The sequence below is a fragment of the Zingiber officinale genome, chromosome 9B (assembly GCF_018446385.1).
Source record: "Zingiber officinale cultivar Zhangliang chromosome 9B, Zo_v1.1, whole genome shotgun sequence".
Classification (NCBI taxonomy): Eukaryota; Viridiplantae; Streptophyta; class Magnoliopsida; order Zingiberales; family Zingiberaceae; genus Zingiber; species Zingiber officinale.
In genome coordinates, this window is record NC_056003.1 from 26,954,910 (window position 1) to 26,976,384 (window position 21,475).

Consider the following 21,475-nt stretch of genomic DNA (forward strand, 5'->3'; position numbering starts at 1 on the left):
CTGTCCCCGTGTCCCATTGCCTATCGGACGGATCATATTAAATATCAAGAATGCTTTGCACATCACGAGAATATTACACATATTTTAAAGATATCATAATGCCTTGAGATTTAATCTAATCCATTCAATCGATAAGACACGGGGATGGAGAAAAATGACGACAGAGACTCTGAACACAGTGTTTTTAAAATTGTCAATAAAGAGATTCTCTCTCATATACAGAGGAGAAATGATCCGCTACACAAGAAGAAAAAAAAAACAGAAGGAAGGAACAAGCTCATGAATGACCGACGATACGACGAACTCGCAAGCAGATGACAAGCTGGCCGACAAGCAATCAGCGGGCTCGTGAGCAGGCCACAGGTTCGGGGCCTACTAGCTGGCTTGCTACCAAGCAGTGAGCTCACGGCTGACGAGCTTGCTGGCAAACGATGGTGGAGTCAGGAGGGTGGTGGCGAGAGACGAAGGAGGACATTTGGACTTGATCAAGTTGAGATTTCAGAAGTTGGAAGGAAAGGAAGTGTTTCTCCATTTGATTTTGAGAAGATTATATTTTGGACCAAAAATCATTCAGCAGATGGATTGGCAATCCATCCTTTGAATAATTCTGCATCTAATAAACGATGAACATCGTCTCAACTCTCGCACAATCCACTTGTTTAACGATCCAGTCTTCGAAGTTGAGTTTTATTACATCTATAGCAAAGGATTTGGTTAGGACACTGCCAAAGCAGAGCCAAAGACAGCAATTGAGCTATGCCGCCATAATCATTGTCCACGATGCCGATGGTAACTATGGAATTTGCTTCGCAACATTACATTCTTTTTAGCAGAGTTGGAACTCTGGTCGTGAAGTCGAGTTAGTTCAGTTGGAACTTGAGCTTGAAGCTGGACCAAATATTCTTCTGTTCCTCAATTCTCAGGCTCGCCGACATATCTTTGATGTGGTCCATTTGGATCTGAGCAAGATGAGTTGTTGGCTACTTTTATTTCACTGGTATGACTTGGCTATTGACTCAGCAGCTTCCTAGTGCAACTCGAACACTTTGTCTCAAGGTCTAACCATATCCTTCATCCATAGTGCTAACTCCTTTTCTCAGTCAACGGTGGGTGGTGGATTCTTTTGTATGGAAATGAAGCTTGGGATAGGGTTTGGTGTGAGTAGGCCTCACTTCAACCTACTGAAAGAGAAACAAATAAGGAAACTTGCATCAATATAATATAATGAGATCGATCAGCACAGTTGACTTTGATGTTTTAGAGAAATCTCATCCACTGAGTGAACCATTTCACTTCCTAGAACCAATATAAAGTCAACTATGTTCATCTATCTCAGCACAGTCTACTCAAGGTTATGAGTAGCCTTATCTGAAACTTTGAAATGAGGCCTTGAAGAGATTGCCAAAGATGAAGTTGACACTGCCAACCATTTCAGGAGGCTTTGGTGGAACCTCAAGCTTCTGTTTCACCCTCAGCACCGTGTCTCCAAGTTGACCTTTTATCAAATCAATTGTCTTCTGATCGATTGGGTTGCCAGACATTTCTGAAAGATAGAAGGTATCGTTTCCTGATATTGAGATCTCTGCTCTCCTAATAGTTAAGCCGTTCTCACGGAATATCCTTGTAATCTCTGAGAGAAAACCACCTCTGTCCTCTGTTTGCAGCTCCAATTCTAAACCCTACACGCGACAAACAAAATGAGGGCATTGAAACACATAGTCACAATTGATTGTATCCAAATGCTTATTTGTAGTTAGTCTGACATTACAGAGACTAAAAGTTTATGGAATTCAATTCTACCTCTGATGCTCTTCTCTCAATAGCAGCCTTGAGACACTTAATCAGGCGTTGCCGCTCGCTCTCTGAGCTTATGGGGAGGCCATCTGTATGCCTTATATAGTATTCCTGAAAACATACAAGAATAACATATCAAGCATGATGTGAGATCATAAACATAGACATTGGATAATTTTCTAATATCAGTAGCTTTTGATGTCACAGCACAGCTCATGAATTCAAAACTTCTACCAAAACGATTTTGATATGATTCTCCGATTATAAATTATCGCTAATTTGACATTTACCTGATAGGCTTCCTCCTTTCCTGTGCTTACGGTCCCATGAAACACAACATACTTTAAGTCTGTGAGCGTACAAAGGATATCGAAAAGAAGCTTAGGCCGGTCCTTAGATCTTAAAATGACCACAGTATAATCCTTCTCCAAGCAGTCCATCACGGCCACGTGAGTTCTAACTTCATCATTTACATCTCCTTTCACGCTAACCATCTCATAATCACGATCATCTACCATCATTTGGTGCAACCTTCTCTCAGTGTGGGTAAGCCCCAGGGAGATAGCCATCCTTCCTATCCTAGAGTCACTGTTACCTCTAAGAACATTACATAAAAGCTTCTTGATTGTTGAAAGCCTTTCAAGGTCTTCAATCGCTCCGCCAGTGGACTCATCGGTGACATGAAGTACTGCTGCAACTCTTCCGTTGTGAGTCCAAAGCTCAGCTTTCGCAACAAGACACAACTCGGTTGCAAGTACAGCGCATATTTCAGATAGCAAACCAGGTCTGTCGGAGCCTGTTACTTCAATCAAAGTGTGTTCTTTGGAGAGCATTGCACCTATTGAATTCTGGAGTTCAGGGAAGAAGTACACTTCTGATTCTATGGACTGCACAAGTAATTATGGTCAACGAAAAATTATCAATAATTATCAAATTTAAAAGATGTCAAACTATTTACTGATATTCAAAATGGGTGGCAGATGAAAAAAAAAAAGAAGACCAAAAGTGGTCAAGAGTGAGGAGCTAGATGAAATTTCCCAATCACAAATACACAAATTTAGATTCTAAATTGAAAGCCAAAACTTTGGGATTAGTATATCCAAAAGTTTTCAATACTACTTCTTAGACTTATTTTGCATATAATCTTTTGGTTTGTACTATCTTCGAAACCCTATTTGTAGTCTGAGCATAACTATATATAATGACCATTTTCTTCATATCAAAAGATTTTGGGATTATGATAACACAACCAATCATTTGGGTTAATTCCTGCACTGTCAAGTATGCTAAGTTACTTATTATACATTAATTCAATTTCTGCAAAATAAGACAACTGCAAATTAACAGCTGAAGAATGAAAAAATCAAGAACCTTTTGAATGTAGGAGGTGACCTCTCCGTCCGACACTTTATTTCCAGCTTCATCTGTCACATTAAATACTGAAAACAGCACAAAAACACAAATATTTCTCAAACAAAAATATAGAGAAGAAGCAGAGGTGATTCCTGCAATATTATTTCAATCCAAAGTAAAGAGGCATACCGTCCATAAACCAACTCCCGTCCGAAGATATGTAGGCCTTCCTGATGATAAGGTTCAGATCAGTGAGAACTCGAACTACTTCCAGGAGAATCCCTTGCTTGTTGACGCTATCCACCTAACAAAACCAGCACAAAGAATATATATATATATATATCTATGAAGCGTGGCCCAAGAACAAGCATCCATCACATAAAGATGCTTTAGAAAACTTGTGGATTAAGCTTTATCTATTCAAGTATTCTCTTACTCTGATAACTGTAGCATCATAGCAAGAATCATTATCAATCACAACCCTGCATTACATGACCATGAACACCGTTAGATAAGATTTTGAAAGGGAAAAAGAGCAATAGTGAATAGATTCCTCTTCCTCAATCTTGATTTCAGAACTAAACTGGGAAGGAATATCAAACAGAAATAGGGTTAAGAAAAATTTGGATACAAACTGAAGACAAGCATCAAGCAAAGCAATATCATAAGAATCAATTCTTCAAAGAAAGTATCAGCGCGAAAAGATCGCTCATGTCTTCCAGACAACAAAACTTGTACCTTTTTTTTACCAGATCTAACTCCATCTGTAATCAAAGAGAGAGAGAGAGAAAGCCCCGACATACTATCCACACATCCCAAGAAGACGAGCCAAAACAATCAATTATAAGAAACAAAATCTACACAGGAAAAGAGGGGAGAAAAACAGAAAACAAAACAGGGGCTATTGCAATCTTGTCACCTCGGTGGGTTCATCCTCCTGATGAGCTTGGCGAACTCATCCTCGTCCACCTCCACATCTGGATAGCTCCTCATCACCCACAGTTGCAAGCGAGACGAGTGCTCACCCCACTGCCCACACCGAGCAGATGGGGAAGCCGCTCGCTTATTTATACAGGGGCAGATCAGAGGCCAACAAAGAAAACTGCATCGTCAAGCAAAAAGACAAACAACAAACAGACAATCGCAGTATAATACAATTATCACTTGTTGCTTTTTTACATTTCAAAACTTCAAATTTCCGAAATACATTATTTGATGCGAATTTAGGTTTGCTTCCATCGGGTCATGGCATGCGTCACCAAAACTTGCCCCTTCCCGATCTCTATGACCTTCGGTCCAATTAATTTTAAAAGTGAACGGTCCGATTCCATGGATTGATTATCATGTAAATCACTCTTGTCTCTTATCAGTCCACGCCCCGTGGATTACTCTTTGGTCTTGCAATGCCGAACTCGAGAAGGAACAGTGTGAGTCATGTTGATCGCAACTCTTCTATCATGTTAATGATATGGCCAGTAGGCTTACTCTCCGGCCGTGTCGGCATTGGTTGATTTAAGTAAGAAAGGAGTTCCTTCTTGGGCATCAGCCTTAGGAGAAGTAGTGATAAGGTTGGGAGGCCATGAAATGGACGACGGCATGTCGGCATGAGTAAATGTGGCATGAAATTCATGTAGAGATAATAACAGTGTTGCATTAATTCATGTAGAGATAATAACAGTGTTGCATTGTTGTGGTATCACGAGATAGAACGATGTCATTGCTGATATTAAATGTAGATTTAATATCTTAAGAATCTTTTTAGTTATCCATCTAAAAATAAAAAATTATAATTTTTTCTAAAAAATCTTATAAACTTGTTCAAGAACCACTATTTGTTTTCTTATGGATAAAATAAAAATTATCCTATCGAGATGATGCGGTGTTTAAGACATGGGATGTTATTGCATAAGGTCTTGGGTTGAAACTTGATGTGTCCGAGCATGGAATGAGTCTGCAATAATGGCTAGTACATAATTTTGTAATATTTTCTAAACTTAAATCTATGATCTTATCCAATATTTGAGATTGCCCACAAGGCACACCAATATTGTGATTACCCAAAAGACGCATATCATTTCCATCTTACTCCTATGACAAAATTATTTTTTTCATCTTTTTCTTCTCTTATTTGCATGTAATTCTTCTTCCTTCTCTCCTCTTAAATTATATTAATTATTTCTCTCTCCTATGAATGCATGCAACAATAGAATCTACATCAGCACCACAGCTTAAACCTTACACCAGTACAATGGTACTGTTGATTTTTAAAGACCAGTACCACTACGGTGTTGATGTGTTAAACTGTGTATTTTTTAATAATAATAATAAATAAAAGTATATTTGGATCCATAGTACTGTAGATCTATAGAAATTGGAATGGATCCAATCGAAGTTGTCTAAGTTCATCAATGAATTTTGATCTAAGCCATTGATGAATCTAGAGAATTTAAATTTTTGAAAAGTTGATATGTAATGGAAGAGGGTAATGCAATGAAGATATTTATGATGTTCATGTCTGATTCCGACATCCCTACGATAAGTTATGAGTATGTGCAAATTGTCTTAAAGTCATCAACTTTAAAAGCCTACTAATACTATTGTTAATTATTTCAAGCTGATGTTTTTGGACACATATAACTCTAGGGTACTTTAGAAACCTATAACACTTGGAATGAGTTTGATTAGAGTTCTCTAGGTCCTTTAATAGGTTTTGACTAGAACCCATTGATAGACCTAGGGTAATCAGAATTTTAAAAAATTACAATGAGATGAAAGCTCTGAGTGTGGAGAAGGTAGAGATGCTATGAAATCATGATTCTGAGTCTCCTATAGAAAAAAGTTATGATTGCATGCCAAGTTACACTGACATTGCCGCTGGTATTACAAAATCAGCATCACTGTGGTACTAATATTATGAAATCAGGGATCCAAAGATGCTCTCCTTTACTGTTTCTAGACCTTTCCAGCAGTGCTTAAAATGATTTTAAAATTTCAAAACATTGTGGTGTTGGTTTTAAAGGATCAACACCAATGTGGTGTCAATCTTCATGAACCAAAATCAAGTTTATGAGAAGAACACAACACAGTGGTGCTCATATTACAAAAGCACCATAGTGGTGTTGGTATTCTGATACCAACACCAATGTCCATGTAACTTGGCACACAATTATAACTTTTTATAGAAGACTCAAAACCATGATTTCATAGTATCTCTACCTTCTTCAAACTTGAAGCTTTCATCTCGTTGTAATTTTTCAGAATTCTGATTTTGTTAGGTCTATCAATGGGTTTTGGTTAAAACTCATTGATGAACCTAAAGAGCTCCGATCGGACTCATTCCAAAGTGTTGTAGATTTTTGAAGTATCCTAGAGTTTATATGTGCTAAAAAAATACCAGCTTAAAGTAATTAACAACGGTGATCAAAAGATTATTAAAGTTTATGACTTTAAAACAATTTGTACATATCCATAACTTATCATAAAGATGCCAAAACTAGACATAAACATCATAAATACCTTCATTTCATTACTTTCTTTCATTGTATATCAACTTTTAAAAATCTAAATCTCTTAGGTCTATTGATAAACCTAGATAATTCTGATTGAATCCATTCCAATTCTTATAGATTTCTACAGTGCTCTAGAGTCCAATTATGCCCTTGTTTATGATTATTTTTTTAAAATACACAATTTAACATATCAATATTGTCATGGTGCTAGTCTTTAGAAATCAATATCACCGTGGTACTAGTATAGGGTTTAAGCTTTGGTGCTGGCGTAGGATTTTTAAAAATCAATATCATTGTTGCATGCATGCATAAGAGAAAGAAATTTTTAATGTAATTTAAGAGGAAAAAGAAAAGGAAGGAGTGCTGCGTGCAAATGAAAGAGGGCAAAAAGATGAAAAAAAGAATTCAATTGTGTTAGAGGGTTAAAACGGAAAAGATGTGTGCATTTTGGGTAATCTCATAGTATTGCTTTTCGACAATCTCAAATATTAAGTATGTCTTTTGAGAAATTGCCATTAAATTTAAGATACTAAGAAATAAACAAAATAAATAAAAGTCTTATGCTTTCCAGTCATCTTAAAAAATATTTTCTTGTTTATTTTGTTCTGATTCTCATCCTACAGTTACACTTTAATTAAAAGAACGAATATGCTTCCTTTCAATTAGTGGATAATCGAGAATCTAATAGATTAATTTGGAGATAGATATAGAGTGATTCTCACTCAAAAACTAATTTTTAAAATATTCATCTCATTTAAAATTTAAATCTTGATTCTTTTATCGTTCTTTTAAATGTTTATCACATTTCTAAGGGTTTTTTTTTCTTTTCTTTTTTTAATTAGACTGATCAGCATTCTAAGTGAACATGAAAAAGGAGATTCAGATACTTTTTATTTGTTTTGTGTCATGCAGTCTTATAAAGGAAATGAATCAAAGCATCTTCTGAGAAGATTGTATAAAACAGGTGACGAATAGTATCAAAGTTGATTTGAACCCCCAACAAGTTATGCAAAGTGGAGCTTAGGTAGGGTTATCAAGATGAGGCACACATATTCTTTACTTAGCTTGATAAAACTAGTGTTTTAGAATGATGAATCAGCTAGAAAGAGTGAATAAATTTAAATAATCAATTAGTTTGGAACTATCAATTTCTTAGTGTAGCAAGTAGACCTGACCAAGGTTCGACGGTTTTGAACTATCGATTTAACGATTTGAAATCATCGATTCAATGGTTTCTGATAATTTAACCTTAACCGCACAAGCAAGCCCGGCTTAAGGCATAGGCCATTAAGACCTATGCCTAGGACCCCAATTTTATTAGGATCCATTGATTAATTAATTAAAGACATTGAAGAGATTAAATTGATCACATCATTAATATTAATTAATTATAAATATCATGCTAATTCATTAATGATATCTGTCTTCCATAATTTTATATGAGATTCTATTCAACCTTAAATATAATTCATTTCTTAATTGACATATTTCTTTTTTATTTTTAATTATTATTATTATTATTATTATTATTATTATTATTATCATCCTATTTTACAATTAGCAACACTATTTTATTTAATTATATGTCTTATAAAATCTAATAAACTCTTACCTTCTTAATATTTCTTAAAAATCCTAATTATTTTATCATTAGTGCTTCGTCTTTTTCTTTTCTCATCAGTGATTCCTTATATCGTTTCTCTTTTCTCGTCGACGATACTCTAAGAGAACGCTCTTTTCCTTTCTTGCCGATAATATTTCTTTCTTGCTCTTTCTTTTTTCTTCCTCGGTAATAATATGAATTAGAGAATCTTTTATCCATACAACGCAAAGTAAAATGCTTTTGTAAAAATAAGTTTTTTAAAATTAAAATTAATAAAGTTTTATTTATATTGAACAATGATTAAAAAAGGTTAAATAATTTAACAATTTTATTAATAAAAATAAAATTATTATCAAAATATCATTCAGAAAATTAAATTTTATATAAAAGTTTATTTTTTTAAAAAAATAATATTTTTTTTTAAAATTTAAATATTTTTTAAACCGATCATTTTTATCCAAATAAAATGAAAAAGGTTAAGGAAAACCTAAAAATATATTAAAGAACTTTGTTTTTTTTATGGTTTTTTTTTTCCAAGAGTCTTAAGGAATTTTGAGACGGCCTTGTGTCCAAGACTATTATAGTTTATAGTTTGGAATCGTCGGTTCATGGTTCATCATAGTTCATCATTATTCAATATTATTATTATTTTAAAAAATTTATAAATTTATAAAAAAAAATTTAAAAAAATAGTTTGCACTCATTTAAGTTGCTTATGTATCTCCTACAATTTTAAAAGGTTATCATGAACCTTAGAAGTATCATCATTATTCTTGGTGCAATATCCCCTAGGTCAAGGTTGACCAGGTTAACTAAGTTTGAGTTGACTCAAGTTTGAGTCTCGATGTTTAGGTTTCAATGTTTGACAATATATGGAGATTACAGGAGCAATCGTCCGATTGGGAAGATCGTTGATACAATTCCCCTCTAGTCTAGGACTGATCAACTAGATGTGAAGGAGAGTCAAGTAGGTTAAAGGTTTGACCGGATACTTGACTGGGAAAGTCCTAACTGGAGGTTAGGCAGGTGAAAGACCTAGTGAGTGAAGCTAGGCAGTTGGAAAAGCCTGGTGAGTGAAGCCGGGTGAAAGACCTAGTGAGTGAAGCTAGACAGGTGAAAGTCCTGGTGAGTGAAGCCGAGCAGTTGAAAATCCTCGTGAGTGAAGTTAGGTGAAAGTCCTGGTGAGTGAAGTCAGGTAGTGGGAAAATCCTAGTGAGTGAAGTCAGGCAGATGGAAAATCCTAGTGAGTGAATCTAGATAAAAGTCCTGGTGAATGAAGCCAAGCAGATGGAAAGTCCTGGTGAGTGAAGCCAGGCAGATGGGAAGTCCTAGTGAGTGAAGCTAGGCAGATGCAAAGACCTAGTGAGTGAAGCCAGACACGTGAAAATCCAGGTGGGTGAAAATTGATTGGACACCTGGTGTTGGGAAGTCCAAGTAGGTCAAAGGAGTGACCGAATACTTGGCACAAGGAAATCCTGTCACGCCACAGGTAGTCCCTGCCAGAAGAAATTTCGGCAGCATCTCCCTTGTACGTGTGATGATCTGAAACTTTCCTACAACCATCCAGATACCTCAGCCAACACGGTCGGAACATATATATAACATAAAACTAAAATAAGCAAGCATCCACCCAGTTAATAGTAAAAAACTAAACAAATGCAACGATAAGGAAAAACCAAGTCAAAATCCTACTCAACTACACCCATAAAGCTCAAAACTTATATCATACTCCACTGCACCCATAAAATACAAATCACAACAATAAAATCAACTCACCTCTTCTGCCGTCCAGGCAGGCATGTAGCAAAACATATCCAAATAAAACTCATCGACAATATGTCAGAAACCAGAACAAATCTAGATAGTAATAAGAAAGCCAAAAGATAAAACACACATCCTCGCGATATGTAGGGAACTAGCGACTGGAACTCCCCCGGACAGCCTCAACCTGAAAATAGTAAATATTCACGGGGTGAGTCAACTCCTCGGCGGGTAACTACTGATATGCATAATAAAGAAAATAACAAATAACACTAATCATGCGTATAGTCTCCTGATATAAGAAGGATAAATACAAACTAAAATAAATAGGACAATAACTGTACTAACCAGGACCTGGTGTATGGATAATAATTCGAGAGGTATAGAAATCCTGTATGCATGTCAAACAAATGCATCCATCCAATATGCAGCATATAAGTGCAGCAAACACAAGCAATAAATGCATCAATGCGTATGATGTCAATGACATGTCCTGGTCACCCCTACTGCCAGTCAGCCATCTCACACACGATGGTGAGACCGAGTGGGTAGGGCTATGACAACCGTGCACTCTGCCATCATTACTCCTAATGAGTGACCGAGTGGACGGGATGCTGTCGGAGTTGTTGGTTGCTACTCGGAAAGCCTAGAGGTTCCACTGTACAAAAATTTTGTACAAAGGTCTGAACCTTTTCCTAGCTACCATGTGTTCTTTTAAATTAAATTTTTGGATCGCCTGCGGAGCTTAACACGTTTGATCCAAAACTTAATCTATTTGTTCTTTTAGGTTTTGACTTGGATCTCCTGTGGAACTTAACACGTTCGACCCAAATCACCTTAAGTTATTAATTCCATTAAATATTAATTTCCATAATCGGTTCCCAGTACTGACGTGGCGAGGCACATGGCCTTCTTGGATATGGGAGCAACCACCACCGACTAGACAAAACCTTTTATAGAAATCTAATATTTAATTTCCTAAAATAACTTTAGGTTAACCGAAAAGAACAATCAAATCACAAGGAAAAATAAAACAAAAGAACACAACTTCAAAAAAACATATTCGAAATACTAGAACGTAAGCCTTTTGTATTTGGTATTATTTCCATAAATAACTAGTATGATGCGGAAAAGGAAAAACTACTAGTTATACCTTCTAGAAAGACCTCTTGATCTTCTACCGTATTCCTCTTCTAACCTTGGACATTGTGTGGGCAACGATCTTCCGAGATGAGAAACCACCAACCACCTTCTTCTCCTCCAAGCTAGGTTCGGCCACAATAAGGAAGCTTCACCAAGGAAGAAAATCAAAACACCAACCAAGCTCCAAGAGATGCTAGCTTTCTCTCCTTCTCCTTCTTCTTCTCCAAGTAGTATCCGGCCACCACGAGAGCTCAAAGGGGAGAGAGAGATTCGGCCACCACAAGAGGAAGAGAGGGAGAGGATGATGATGGCCGGCCACACCAAGGAACAAAAGAGGGAGAGAAATAATTGAGGTTCACCTCATGAAGGCACCCCTACCCCTTCTTTTATATTCCTTGGCCTAAGCAAATTTAGGAAATTTAATTACAATAAAATTTCCTTAATTTCCTTGACATGATTTAATTGAGAAAAATAAAATAAAATTTCCCAAATTAAACTATATTGGCCGGCCACCACATGGAGAAATAAATTAGACAAGTTTTAATCAACAAATTAAAACTTCCTAATTTGTTTCCGGAAATTTTAAAAATAAAATTTCTCTTCAAAAATCTCTTCATGGTTAATAAAAAGAAATTTCTATAATTTTAATTTTAACAATATGTGAATAATTTTTAAAGAGAAAATAAAATATCTCACCAATCTACAAATAAGGAAAGAGATCTAATCTCTTTCTTTAATCTTTTATAGATCTTTTACAAGAGAGATATTTTTAATTTTAATTCTCTTTAATAAATTATATCTTCCACATAATAAAAATTAAAATTAAAACCCTTTTTAATTTAATATGGCCGACCCCTCTAGCTTGGGTTCAAGCTAGGGCCGACCACCTTAAACCATGCTTAGGCCAGCCCTAGCTTGATTCCAAGCTAGCTTGGTCGGCCCCCTTAGGTGGGTATAGAAGGTGGGTATAGGTGGGTATAGTACTCTATAAATAAGAGGCTACATAGGGACCGAGAGGAGGAATTAGTTTTGGTCTCCCGATAAAATTAAGCATACCGTATTCGCCCCGAACACACAACTTAATTTTATCAATAATAATTCATTCCACTAGAGAACTATTATTGAACTACCGCACCAATCCCAAATTACATTTTTGGGCTCCTTCTTATTATGAGTGTGTTAGTCTCCCTGTGTTTAAGATGTTGAATGCCCACTAATTAAGTGAGTTACTGACAACTCATTTAATTAATATCTTAATCCAAGAGTAGTACCACTCAACCTTATCATCATGTCGGACTAAGTCCACCTGCAGGGTTTAACATGACAATCCTTGTGAGCTCCTCTTGGGGACATTATCAACCTAGTATCTCTAGGACACAGTTTCCTTCTATAATCAACAACACACACTATAAGTAATATCATTTCCCAACTTATCGGGCTTATTGATTCATCGAACTAAATCTCACCCATTGATAAATTAAAGAAATAAATATCAAATATATGTGCTTGTTATTATATTAGGATTAAGAGCACACACTTCCATAATAACTAAGGTCTTTGTTTCTTTATAAAGTCAGTATAAAAGAAACGACCTCTAATGGTCCTACTCAATACACTCTAAGTGTACTAGTGTAATTATATAGTTAAGATAAACTAATTCCTAATTACACTACGACCTTACAATGGTTTGTTCCTTTCCATTTTGGTCGTGAGCTACTGTTTATAATTTATAAGGTACTGATAACATGATCCTCTGTGTGTGACACCACACACCATGTTATCTACAATATAAATTAATTGAACAACTACATTTATCATAAATGTAGACATTTGACCAATGTGATTCTTATTTCTATATAAATGTTTATACCAAAAGCTATGCTTTTAGTATACATCCTAACAATCTCCCACTTATACTAAAAGACTAAGCTGCCATATCTGCTACCATACATCTGATTCCCAACCCTTCAACATGCCCATCAAAAGCTCTTGCCTTAAGGACCTTAGTGAAAGGATCTATAGATCATCACCTGATGCAATCTAGGCGGCAACAACTTCTCCTCGTTTATACGATTTCTCGTATTGGGTGGTACTTGCGCTCTATTGTGTTTACTTGCCTTATAGACTTATGGTTTCTTCGAGTTTGCTACTGCACCAATATTATTACAATAAATTGTAATAATTTTTGGACAAACCAGAAATCATATCTAAGTCTATCTTGAGGTTATTGAGTCATTCAACTTTTATGGCCACCTCAGAGGCTTGCCATATACTAAGCTTCTATGGTGGAGTTTAGAAAAACACCTATGCTTATCACTCTTCCATAGTTATGACTTTACCTCCTAAAGTAAACACAAAACCCCGAAGTTGACTTATTATTGTCCCTATTGGAAGTCAAAATCCGTGCAACCCACAGGGACCAAATTAACTGCCTTGTAAGCTAGCATATAATCTCTAGTGCCTCTAAGGTACTAATATATGCTTTACTGCAGTCTAATGTCCTTGTCCAGGGTTCCTTTGACATCTGCTAACTATGCCCTTGGCAAAACAGATTTCTGATCTCGTGCATAGCATACATTAGGCTTCCGACAGCCGAAGCATAAAGAATTTCCTTTATTTCCTTTATCTCCTTTGATGTCTACGGAGACATATCTTTAGATAAAGTTACTCCATGCTAAAAAGGTAAGAAACCTTTCTTGGAGTTTTGCATGCTTAAAACGAGCAAGGTTTTTTTTCGATGTATAAAGCTTGATATAAGTAAAATATTCTTTTCTTGCGATCCCTTATTACTTTGATCTCAAGAATATATGCATTCTCCCAAGTCCTTTATATCGAATTGTTTGGATAACCATACCCTTACTTCTGACAACATTTTGATATTGTTTCCAACTACCAAAAATGTTATCTACGTATAGTACAAGAAATACCACCACATTTCCATCACACCTTTTATATACACAAGACTTATCCGGTTACTAAATAAATCCATAGGTTTGGATTACTTTGATAAACCGGATGTTCCAAGACCTTGAAGCTTTGCCTCAGTCCATAGACTGATTGAGCTTGCACACAAGATGCTCTTAGCCCTTTGCAATGAATCCTTCTGGTTGCTTTATATGGATGCTTTCTTCAAGACTTCCATTAAAGAATGCTTTCTTGACATCCACTTGCCAAATAGATAAAAGAATCCGGATAGACTTAAGCATGGCTACCAGTGAAAAAGTTTCCTTTTTCATCAAGCCTTGCTTTGAAAGTTTCTACCTTCCTGTCTATCCCTCTTTTCCTATTATAGACCTTTTTACACCCAAAGGCTTTTACACCATTTGGTGGTTCTACAAGCTTCCAGACTTTATTAGAATACATATATTCTAATTCTATTATTCATTACTCTTTGCCAAGATGCTGCATCTTTATCTTGGAGTGTTTCGTCATATGTCTGGAGATCAGGTTCATGTCCTCCAGAGATCGAGTCCAAAAACTCTCCCAAAACATGAATCTTTTTAGGTTGCCTAACAACCCTCCCACTACGACGAGACACTTTCTGTAATTGTGTATCATTTGTGATACGTGTTGCAGTTTCCTTGTGGTATCTCATCTTGTACAGTTGGTACTAGATTAGACATGTCTTTTATTATTTCCGTAAGAACAAATTTACTTATGGGCACTTGGTTTATTACATAGTCCTTTTCTAAAAATCGGTCATTGATACTATCAATGACCTTCTGATTTTTAAGATTATAAACCTACTTTCATTTCTCTAGGATAACTCACAAACAAGTGAATTCCTGTCCAACTTATCATTGTCTCTCTTCAGCATATGTAGTGGACTACCCGAATCCGAATATGCTTCAAAATAGGCTTACGGCTATTCAGCAATTCTATATGAGTAGAGAGTTTTGACTTTGGAAGGTACTATGTTCACTTCCGTTTCCAGAGTATATCCTTAAAATGAATTTGGTAATTTTCTAAATAACTCATCATTAATCTACTTATTTCCATAAGAGTCTTATACCTTCCTTTTTCTACACCATTCTGTTAGGGTATACCAGGTGTTGTTAGTTGGGATTGAATCCCTACTTCTGATAAGTGACTCCTAAATTCTCCCAAAAAGGTACTTGCCACTACGATCTCACCGTAGTCTCTTGATACGTTTACTTTGACGTTTCTCCACATCAACCTCGTACTCTTTGAACTAATCAAAGCACTTAGACTTGCGGCACATCAAGTAAATATATCCGTATCTCAAATAGTTGTCTATAAAATAGACGAGATATTTGAAAATACCTTTTGTCTGGATAGTCATAGGATCACACAAATCAGAATGAACCAATTCCTATATATCTTTGGCTCCATACCCCTTAGACTTAAAAGCTCCTTGGTTATTTTCCTTCTAAGTAAGACTCGCAGGTTGGAAAGATTTCCACTACTAATGAACCCAAAAGTTCATCAGCTACCAATGAATCCTACTTAAGTTAATATAACCTAGCCTTAGATGTCAAAGATATAATTGGTTCATTTTCGAAGGTTGCTTTCTCTTAAGTTAGAAGATGTGTTACTAATTTCCATTTGTTGCATCGTGGGAGTTATTGGATTATAAATTGTCAACCAACATACCAGAATAGATAACTTGCCTATTTTTCTTGATAACAACTTTGTTATCAAAATAGACACAATATCTATTCTATAATAGTTTAGAAACTGAAATCAGGTTCTTTCTAAACTTAGTATGTAAAGACAATTCCTAATAATCCAAATTTTATTCCTATTAGAGAATAAACCTCTCCCACTGCAACAGCTGCTACTTTTGCAGTAGTGCCTATGTGGATGGTGTTTGACTCCTGCAATGAATTGCAGACATGATCAGTGGCTCCCATATCTACACACCAGGTACCGGTAGATATCTCCACTAAACATGTATCAACTAATGAATAAAATACACCTATATTGTTCTTAGTTCTAAGAGGACAGTCTACCTTAATGTCCAAATCCTATTTCCAATCAATTATAATTGGGACCACTAAGTCTATCCTAAAGTATATCAGCTAGGGATTGACCATCATCCTAAGAATCACAAAAATATTTGGTTAAGATCAACTCCTTAAAAATCCCCATGAATTTTGTATGTCACGTTAGTGTGGACGTATACAAATTCAAAGAGGAAATTTTATCATTTAATTTTATTATCTCATCAACCTTACTTTATGACGAATAAAATTAATAGTTGGTCTATCTTTAATCAAATATTTGGTCAAGACTATAAATTTAAAATAATATTGATTCCTCTAACAATACTATTTAAATTTACCAACACCTCAAAACACCGTGAATTTTGCATGTCACGTTAGTGTGGACGTATACAAAATCAACATTTGTAAGAGGAGGGGTTTACCCATTAACTATCTTGTCAACGTAACTTTATGACAAATAAAATTATCTCAAACACCGTTAATTTTGTATGCCACGTTAGTGTGGACGTATACAAAATCAATCATTTGTAAGAGGGGTTTTAACCCTTTAATTTTATTATCTTGTCAACCTAGTTTTATGACAAATTAATAGTTGGTTTCATTTGGTCACACAAATAATAGCAGTGACTCCGATGGGGAGGATACTATTAGATGTGTCTAAGTGTATACCATTACTTGACACTAAGTCCATTAATAAGATTATGCCCCTTCCGTTGGGGAAGATCACACGCTCTTAATTAACTTCCTATAGTCATCCAAAAATGAAAGTATGTTCTAGTGATCTGCAAACAAGCTCATCCGTTATGGAGGAAGGCACTCAGAGCCAACGCGCAAGCTTGTTTGCATCACTTACAATCCAGTAATGGAGACCATGGGATTTTCTTAAAAAACCCTCTCCCACTTAGTTATTTATTAATGAGGAATTTTAACTATGCTAGCCTACTAAACTTGTAAACTAACATGCACACACAGCATAATATAAAAGCAATAAATAGAAAATCTAATTCTCAACTATTATGCCTTTTATCTCTAGTTGTCCTCCGTGTGTTGTCATCCCAAGCAGCTGCCATATTTGGCCACCGCCACCGGGTCTAACTGTCGCCTCTATCTTGCTCCTAGTTCCACTGCGCCTCTGGTCCTTAGAAGATTCCACGCTTTGCAAGATTCGATCCGCGACATAAATAGAATTTTACATTTTTGATCCTATATTCCATAAAAGGAATGTACATATATCTAGATCAAAAATAAAATCCTAATAAAACTAAATACAGCTCCTGCTGTATTTTAATACAATCATGCACACGCATATAAATGCCCTTGATATGTCCAAGGGTCCAATCACACACATAATAATTAAAAGCCATAATAGTTGGATCCTGCATCCACAAAGTTAGCACATTCTACTATTAACCTGCCTAAATTATGTATGACATGTGCATAATTAACCTAATACCAAATACACAGAGGCAAAACCCTAGCTCTGATACCAATTGTTGGTTGCTACTCGGAAAGCCTAGAGGTTCCACTATACAAAAATTTTGTACAAAGGTCTCAACCTTTTCCTAGCTACCATGTGTTCTTTTAAATTAAATTTTTGAATCGCCTGCGGAACTTAACACGTTTGATCCAAAACTTAATCTATTTGTTCTTTTAGGTTTTGACTTGGATCTCCTGCGGAACTTAACACGTTCGACCCAAATCACCTTAAGTTATTAATTCCATTAAATATTAATTTTCATAATCGATTCCCAGTACTGACGTGGCGAGGCACATGGCCTTCTTGGATATGGGAGCAACCACCACCGACTATACAAAACCTTTTATAGAAATCTAATATTTAATTTCCTAAAATAACTTTAGGTTAACCGAAAAGAACAATCAAATCACAAGGAAAAATAAAACAAAAGAACACAACTTCGAAAAAACATATTCGAAATACTAGAACGTAAGCCTTTTGTATTTGGTATTATTTTCATAAATAACTAGTATGATGCGGAAAAGGAAAAACTACTAGTTATACCTTCTAGAAAGACCTCTTGATCTTCTACCGTATTCCTCTTCTAACCTCGGACATTGTGTGGGCAACGATCTTCCGAGATGAGAAACCACAAACCACCTTCTTCTCCTCCAAGCTAGGTTCGGCCACAATAAGGAAGCTTCACCAAGGAAGAAAATCAAAACATCAACCAAGCTCCAAGAGATGCTAGCTTTCTCTCCTTCTTCTTCTTCTTCTCCAAGTAGTATCCGGCCACCACGAGAGCTCCAAGGGGAGAGAGAGGTTCAGCCACCACAAGAGGAAGAGAGGGAGAGGATGATGATGGCCGGCCACACCAAGGAACAAAAGAGGGAGAGAAATAATTGAGGTTCACCTCATGAAGGCACCCCTACCCCTTCTTTTATATTCCTTGGCCTAAGCAAATTAGAAAATTTAATTACAATAAAATTTCCTTAATTTCCTTGACATGATTTAATTGAGAAAAATAAAATAAAATTTCCCAAATTAAACTATATTGGCCGGCCACCACATGGAGAAATAAATTAGACAAGTTTTAATCAACAAATTAAAACTTCCTAATTTGTTTCCGGAAATTTTAAAAATAAAATTTCTCTTCAAAAATCTCTTCATGGTTAATAAAAAGAAATTTCTATAATTTTAATTTTAACAATATGTGAATAATTTTTAAAGAGAAAATAAAATATCTCACCAATCTACAAATAAGGAAAGAGATCTAATCTCTTTCTTTAATCTTTTGTAGATCTTTTACAAGAGAGATATTTTTAATTTTAATTTTCTTTAATAAATTATATCTTCCACATAATAAAAATTAAAATTAAAATCCTTTTTAATTTAATATGGCCGGCCCCTCTAGCTTGGGTTCAAGCTAGGGCCGGCCACCTTAAACCATGCTTAGGCCGGCCCTAGCTTGATTCCAAGCTAGCTTGGCCGGCCCCCTTTAGGTGGGTATAGAAGGTGGGTATAGTACTCTATAAATAAGAGGCTACGATAGGGACCGAGAGGAGGAATTGGTTTTGGTCTCCCGATAAAATTAAGCATCCCGTATTCGCTCCGAACACACAACTTAATTTTATCAATAATAATTCATTCTACTAGAGAACTATTATTGAACTACCGCACCAATCCCAAATTACATTTTTGGGCTCCTTCTTATTATGAGTGTGTTAGTCTCCCTGTGTTTAAGATGTCGAATGCCCACTAATTAAGTGAGTTACTGACAACTCATTTAATTAATATCTTAATTCAAGAGTAGTACCACTCAACCTTATCATCATGTCGGACTAAGTCCACCTGCAGGGTTTAACATGACAATCCTTATGAGCTCCTCTTGGGGACATTATCAACCTAGTATCTCTAGGACACAATTTCCTTCTATAATCAACAACACACACTATAAGTGATATCATTTCCCAACTTATCGGGCTTATTGATTCATCGAACTAAATCTCACCCATTGATAAATTAAAGAAATAAATATCAAATATATGTGCTTGTTATTATATTAGGATTAAGAGCACACACTTCCATAATAACTGAGGTCTTTGTTTCTTTATAAAGTCAGTATAAAAGAAACGACCTCTAATGGTCCTACTCAATACACTCTAAGTGTACTAGTGTAATTATATAGTTAAGATAAACTAATTCCTAATTACACTACGACCTTACAATGGTTTGTTCCTTTCCATTTTGGTCGTGAGCTACTGTTTATAATTTATAAGGTACTGATAACATGATCCTCTGTGTGTGACACCACACACCATGTTATCTACAATATAAATTAATTGAACAACTACATTTATCATAAATGTAGACATTTGACCAATGTGATTCTTATTTCTATATAAATGTTTATACCAAAACCTAGGCTTTTAGTATACATCCTAACAGGAGTACACCTATCCTCCTACCCCAAATCATAAGTGGGGGAGCGCAATGTTCTCATCTCCCTGAGCAAGTCTAGAGGAGGGATCCCTGCCGGCTACCACGCTGCGTCACACTACCCATGAGCGGACCAACGGAGCCAAACAGAGTAAAACTGTCTGCCGGCTACCACGCTACGTCTCCAGACCAGCGGAGCCTAACAGAGCAGAACTGTTTGTCGGCTACCACACTGAGTCACCGGACCAGCAGAGCCCAACAGCAGAACTGTCACACACCTTGCTTGACATACTGATAACCATGATTTTATTGTATTATTTTCATTTCATATATTCATGGTTTGATGTAGTTTTCATAGATGGAACCCATATTTACATTACATTTTATGCATTGTATCAATTTTGGACCTAATTACAAATTATTTTATTACGGCTTTATTTGATGCTAATATTTGATTATTATTTTGTAGGCATCAAAAGGGTCATGGACCCGATCAGATCAGACCACATTTACGATCAAATCTAGGGCGAAACGAGGCAATCAATCTCCAGAATAATCGTAGTCGTTCATTCAAGATTGGAGCAGATCTACACCATCCATTGAAGATCCGGTCCATCCAACCTAATGAGGAGTAGATCTGGACTGTAGATGAAGATCAGTACCTTTGGATCAGATTTTAGGCGATCTTCTACCGTTGATTGAGCTCTGAGAATTCTCAACCGTTGGATCATATTGGGAGAGGTTTAAAACCCATGAGAAGCTACAGTGTTCGTTCGAGCTCGGTTACCTCGCGACATCACTACTGTTCATCGTCTTCAACGCCGCAGCTCCCATTCCTTTTCCAAATCTTAAAATCAAACCTCTTCATTTCCGGCAAGCTTGCATTGATCTGGCGACTAGCAATCAAGGGATAGAGTGCGATTTGAGGGCATTCCCCCATCATAATCTTACTTTCCGTGAGTGTCAACCAAGCACAGTTTTGAGGGTGTTCCCCAATCTGATGCTTTCACCATCCATCTGAAGAAGTGAGGGCATTCTCCATTCTTCAGAATTCATTCCATGTTCGATTTCACCGTGTGATTTCAAGGTATCCTCTGTTTCTTCGGCGGCTGGTGAATTTAGGAGAATCTGAGCTAGTTAGGGCGTTCCCAGTAGCTTAGAATTTCTCCTGAATGAGTTGTGAGTTTAGATCTTCATTGCTGAATACTCGATAGGCGTTCCCAGAAGTAGATCAGTGATACGGCAGTGAAGAGAGGTCTTGATCTGGGATTTAGATGAGGAATGCTTTTGTTTTGCTTTCTTTTGAATTCTTGAATCCTTTGCCCAGATTTCACGATCTAATGTCTAAGCTTTACAATTCTGTTTGGATTACTTAGCTACACTTTCTGTTTTCTTTGAAATTATAAAATCAAATTCTTGTCTCAGCTACCAAATTAGTTAGCAATCTAGT

General features: G+C 36.1%; 1 protein-coding gene across 3 annotated transcripts; it reads right to left on the minus strand.

Moving 5' to 3' along the window:
• Positions 1 to 655: 655 nt before the first annotated feature.
• On the minus strand, positions 656 to 4,223 carry LOC122023691 (ACT domain-containing protein ACR6-like). Of its 3 annotated transcripts, XM_042581950.1 has the most exons (8): positions 4,067 to 4,183; positions 3,886 to 3,949; positions 3,584 to 3,629; positions 3,337 to 3,451; positions 3,166 to 3,233; positions 2,085 to 2,681; positions 1,801 to 1,905; positions 656 to 1,679 (listed from the first exon to the last, which is right to left on the minus strand). In XM_042581950.1, the coding sequence occupies exons 2-8, from the start codon at positions 3,909 to 3,911 to the stop codon at positions 1,365 to 1,367; spliced, it is 1,272 nt and encodes a 423-aa protein (XP_042437884.1). In that variant the 5' UTR covers positions 3,912 to 3,949; positions 4,067 to 4,183; the 3' UTR covers positions 656 to 1,364. The 3 variants fall into 3 exon arrangements, with proteins under 3 accessions (XP_042437884.1, XP_042437883.1, XP_042437885.1); XM_042581949.1 differs by lacking the exon at positions 3,886 to 3,949 and having other exon boundaries at positions 4,067 to 4,223; XM_042581951.1 differs by lacking the exons at positions 3,886 to 3,949; positions 4,067 to 4,183 and adding an exon at positions 3,783 to 3,885.
• Positions 4,224 to 21,475: the final 17,252 nt, after the last annotated feature.

Excerpts from the sequence above, each read along its gene's own strand:
- LOC122023691 (XM_042581949.1), bottom strand. The coding sequence starts at position 4,140 with ATGAGGAGCTATCCAGATGTGGAGGTGGACGAGGATGAGTTCGCCAAG. Across the intron at positions 3,452-3,583 it reads ATGATGCTACAGTTATCAGA|GTGGATAGCGTCAACAAGCA; the intron begins GTAAGAGAATAC and ends TGGTTTTGTTAG. Across the intron at positions 2,682-3,165 it reads TCACCTCCTACATTCAAAAG|TCCATAGAATCAGAAGTGTA; the intron begins GTTCTTGATTTT and ends TTACTTGTGCAG.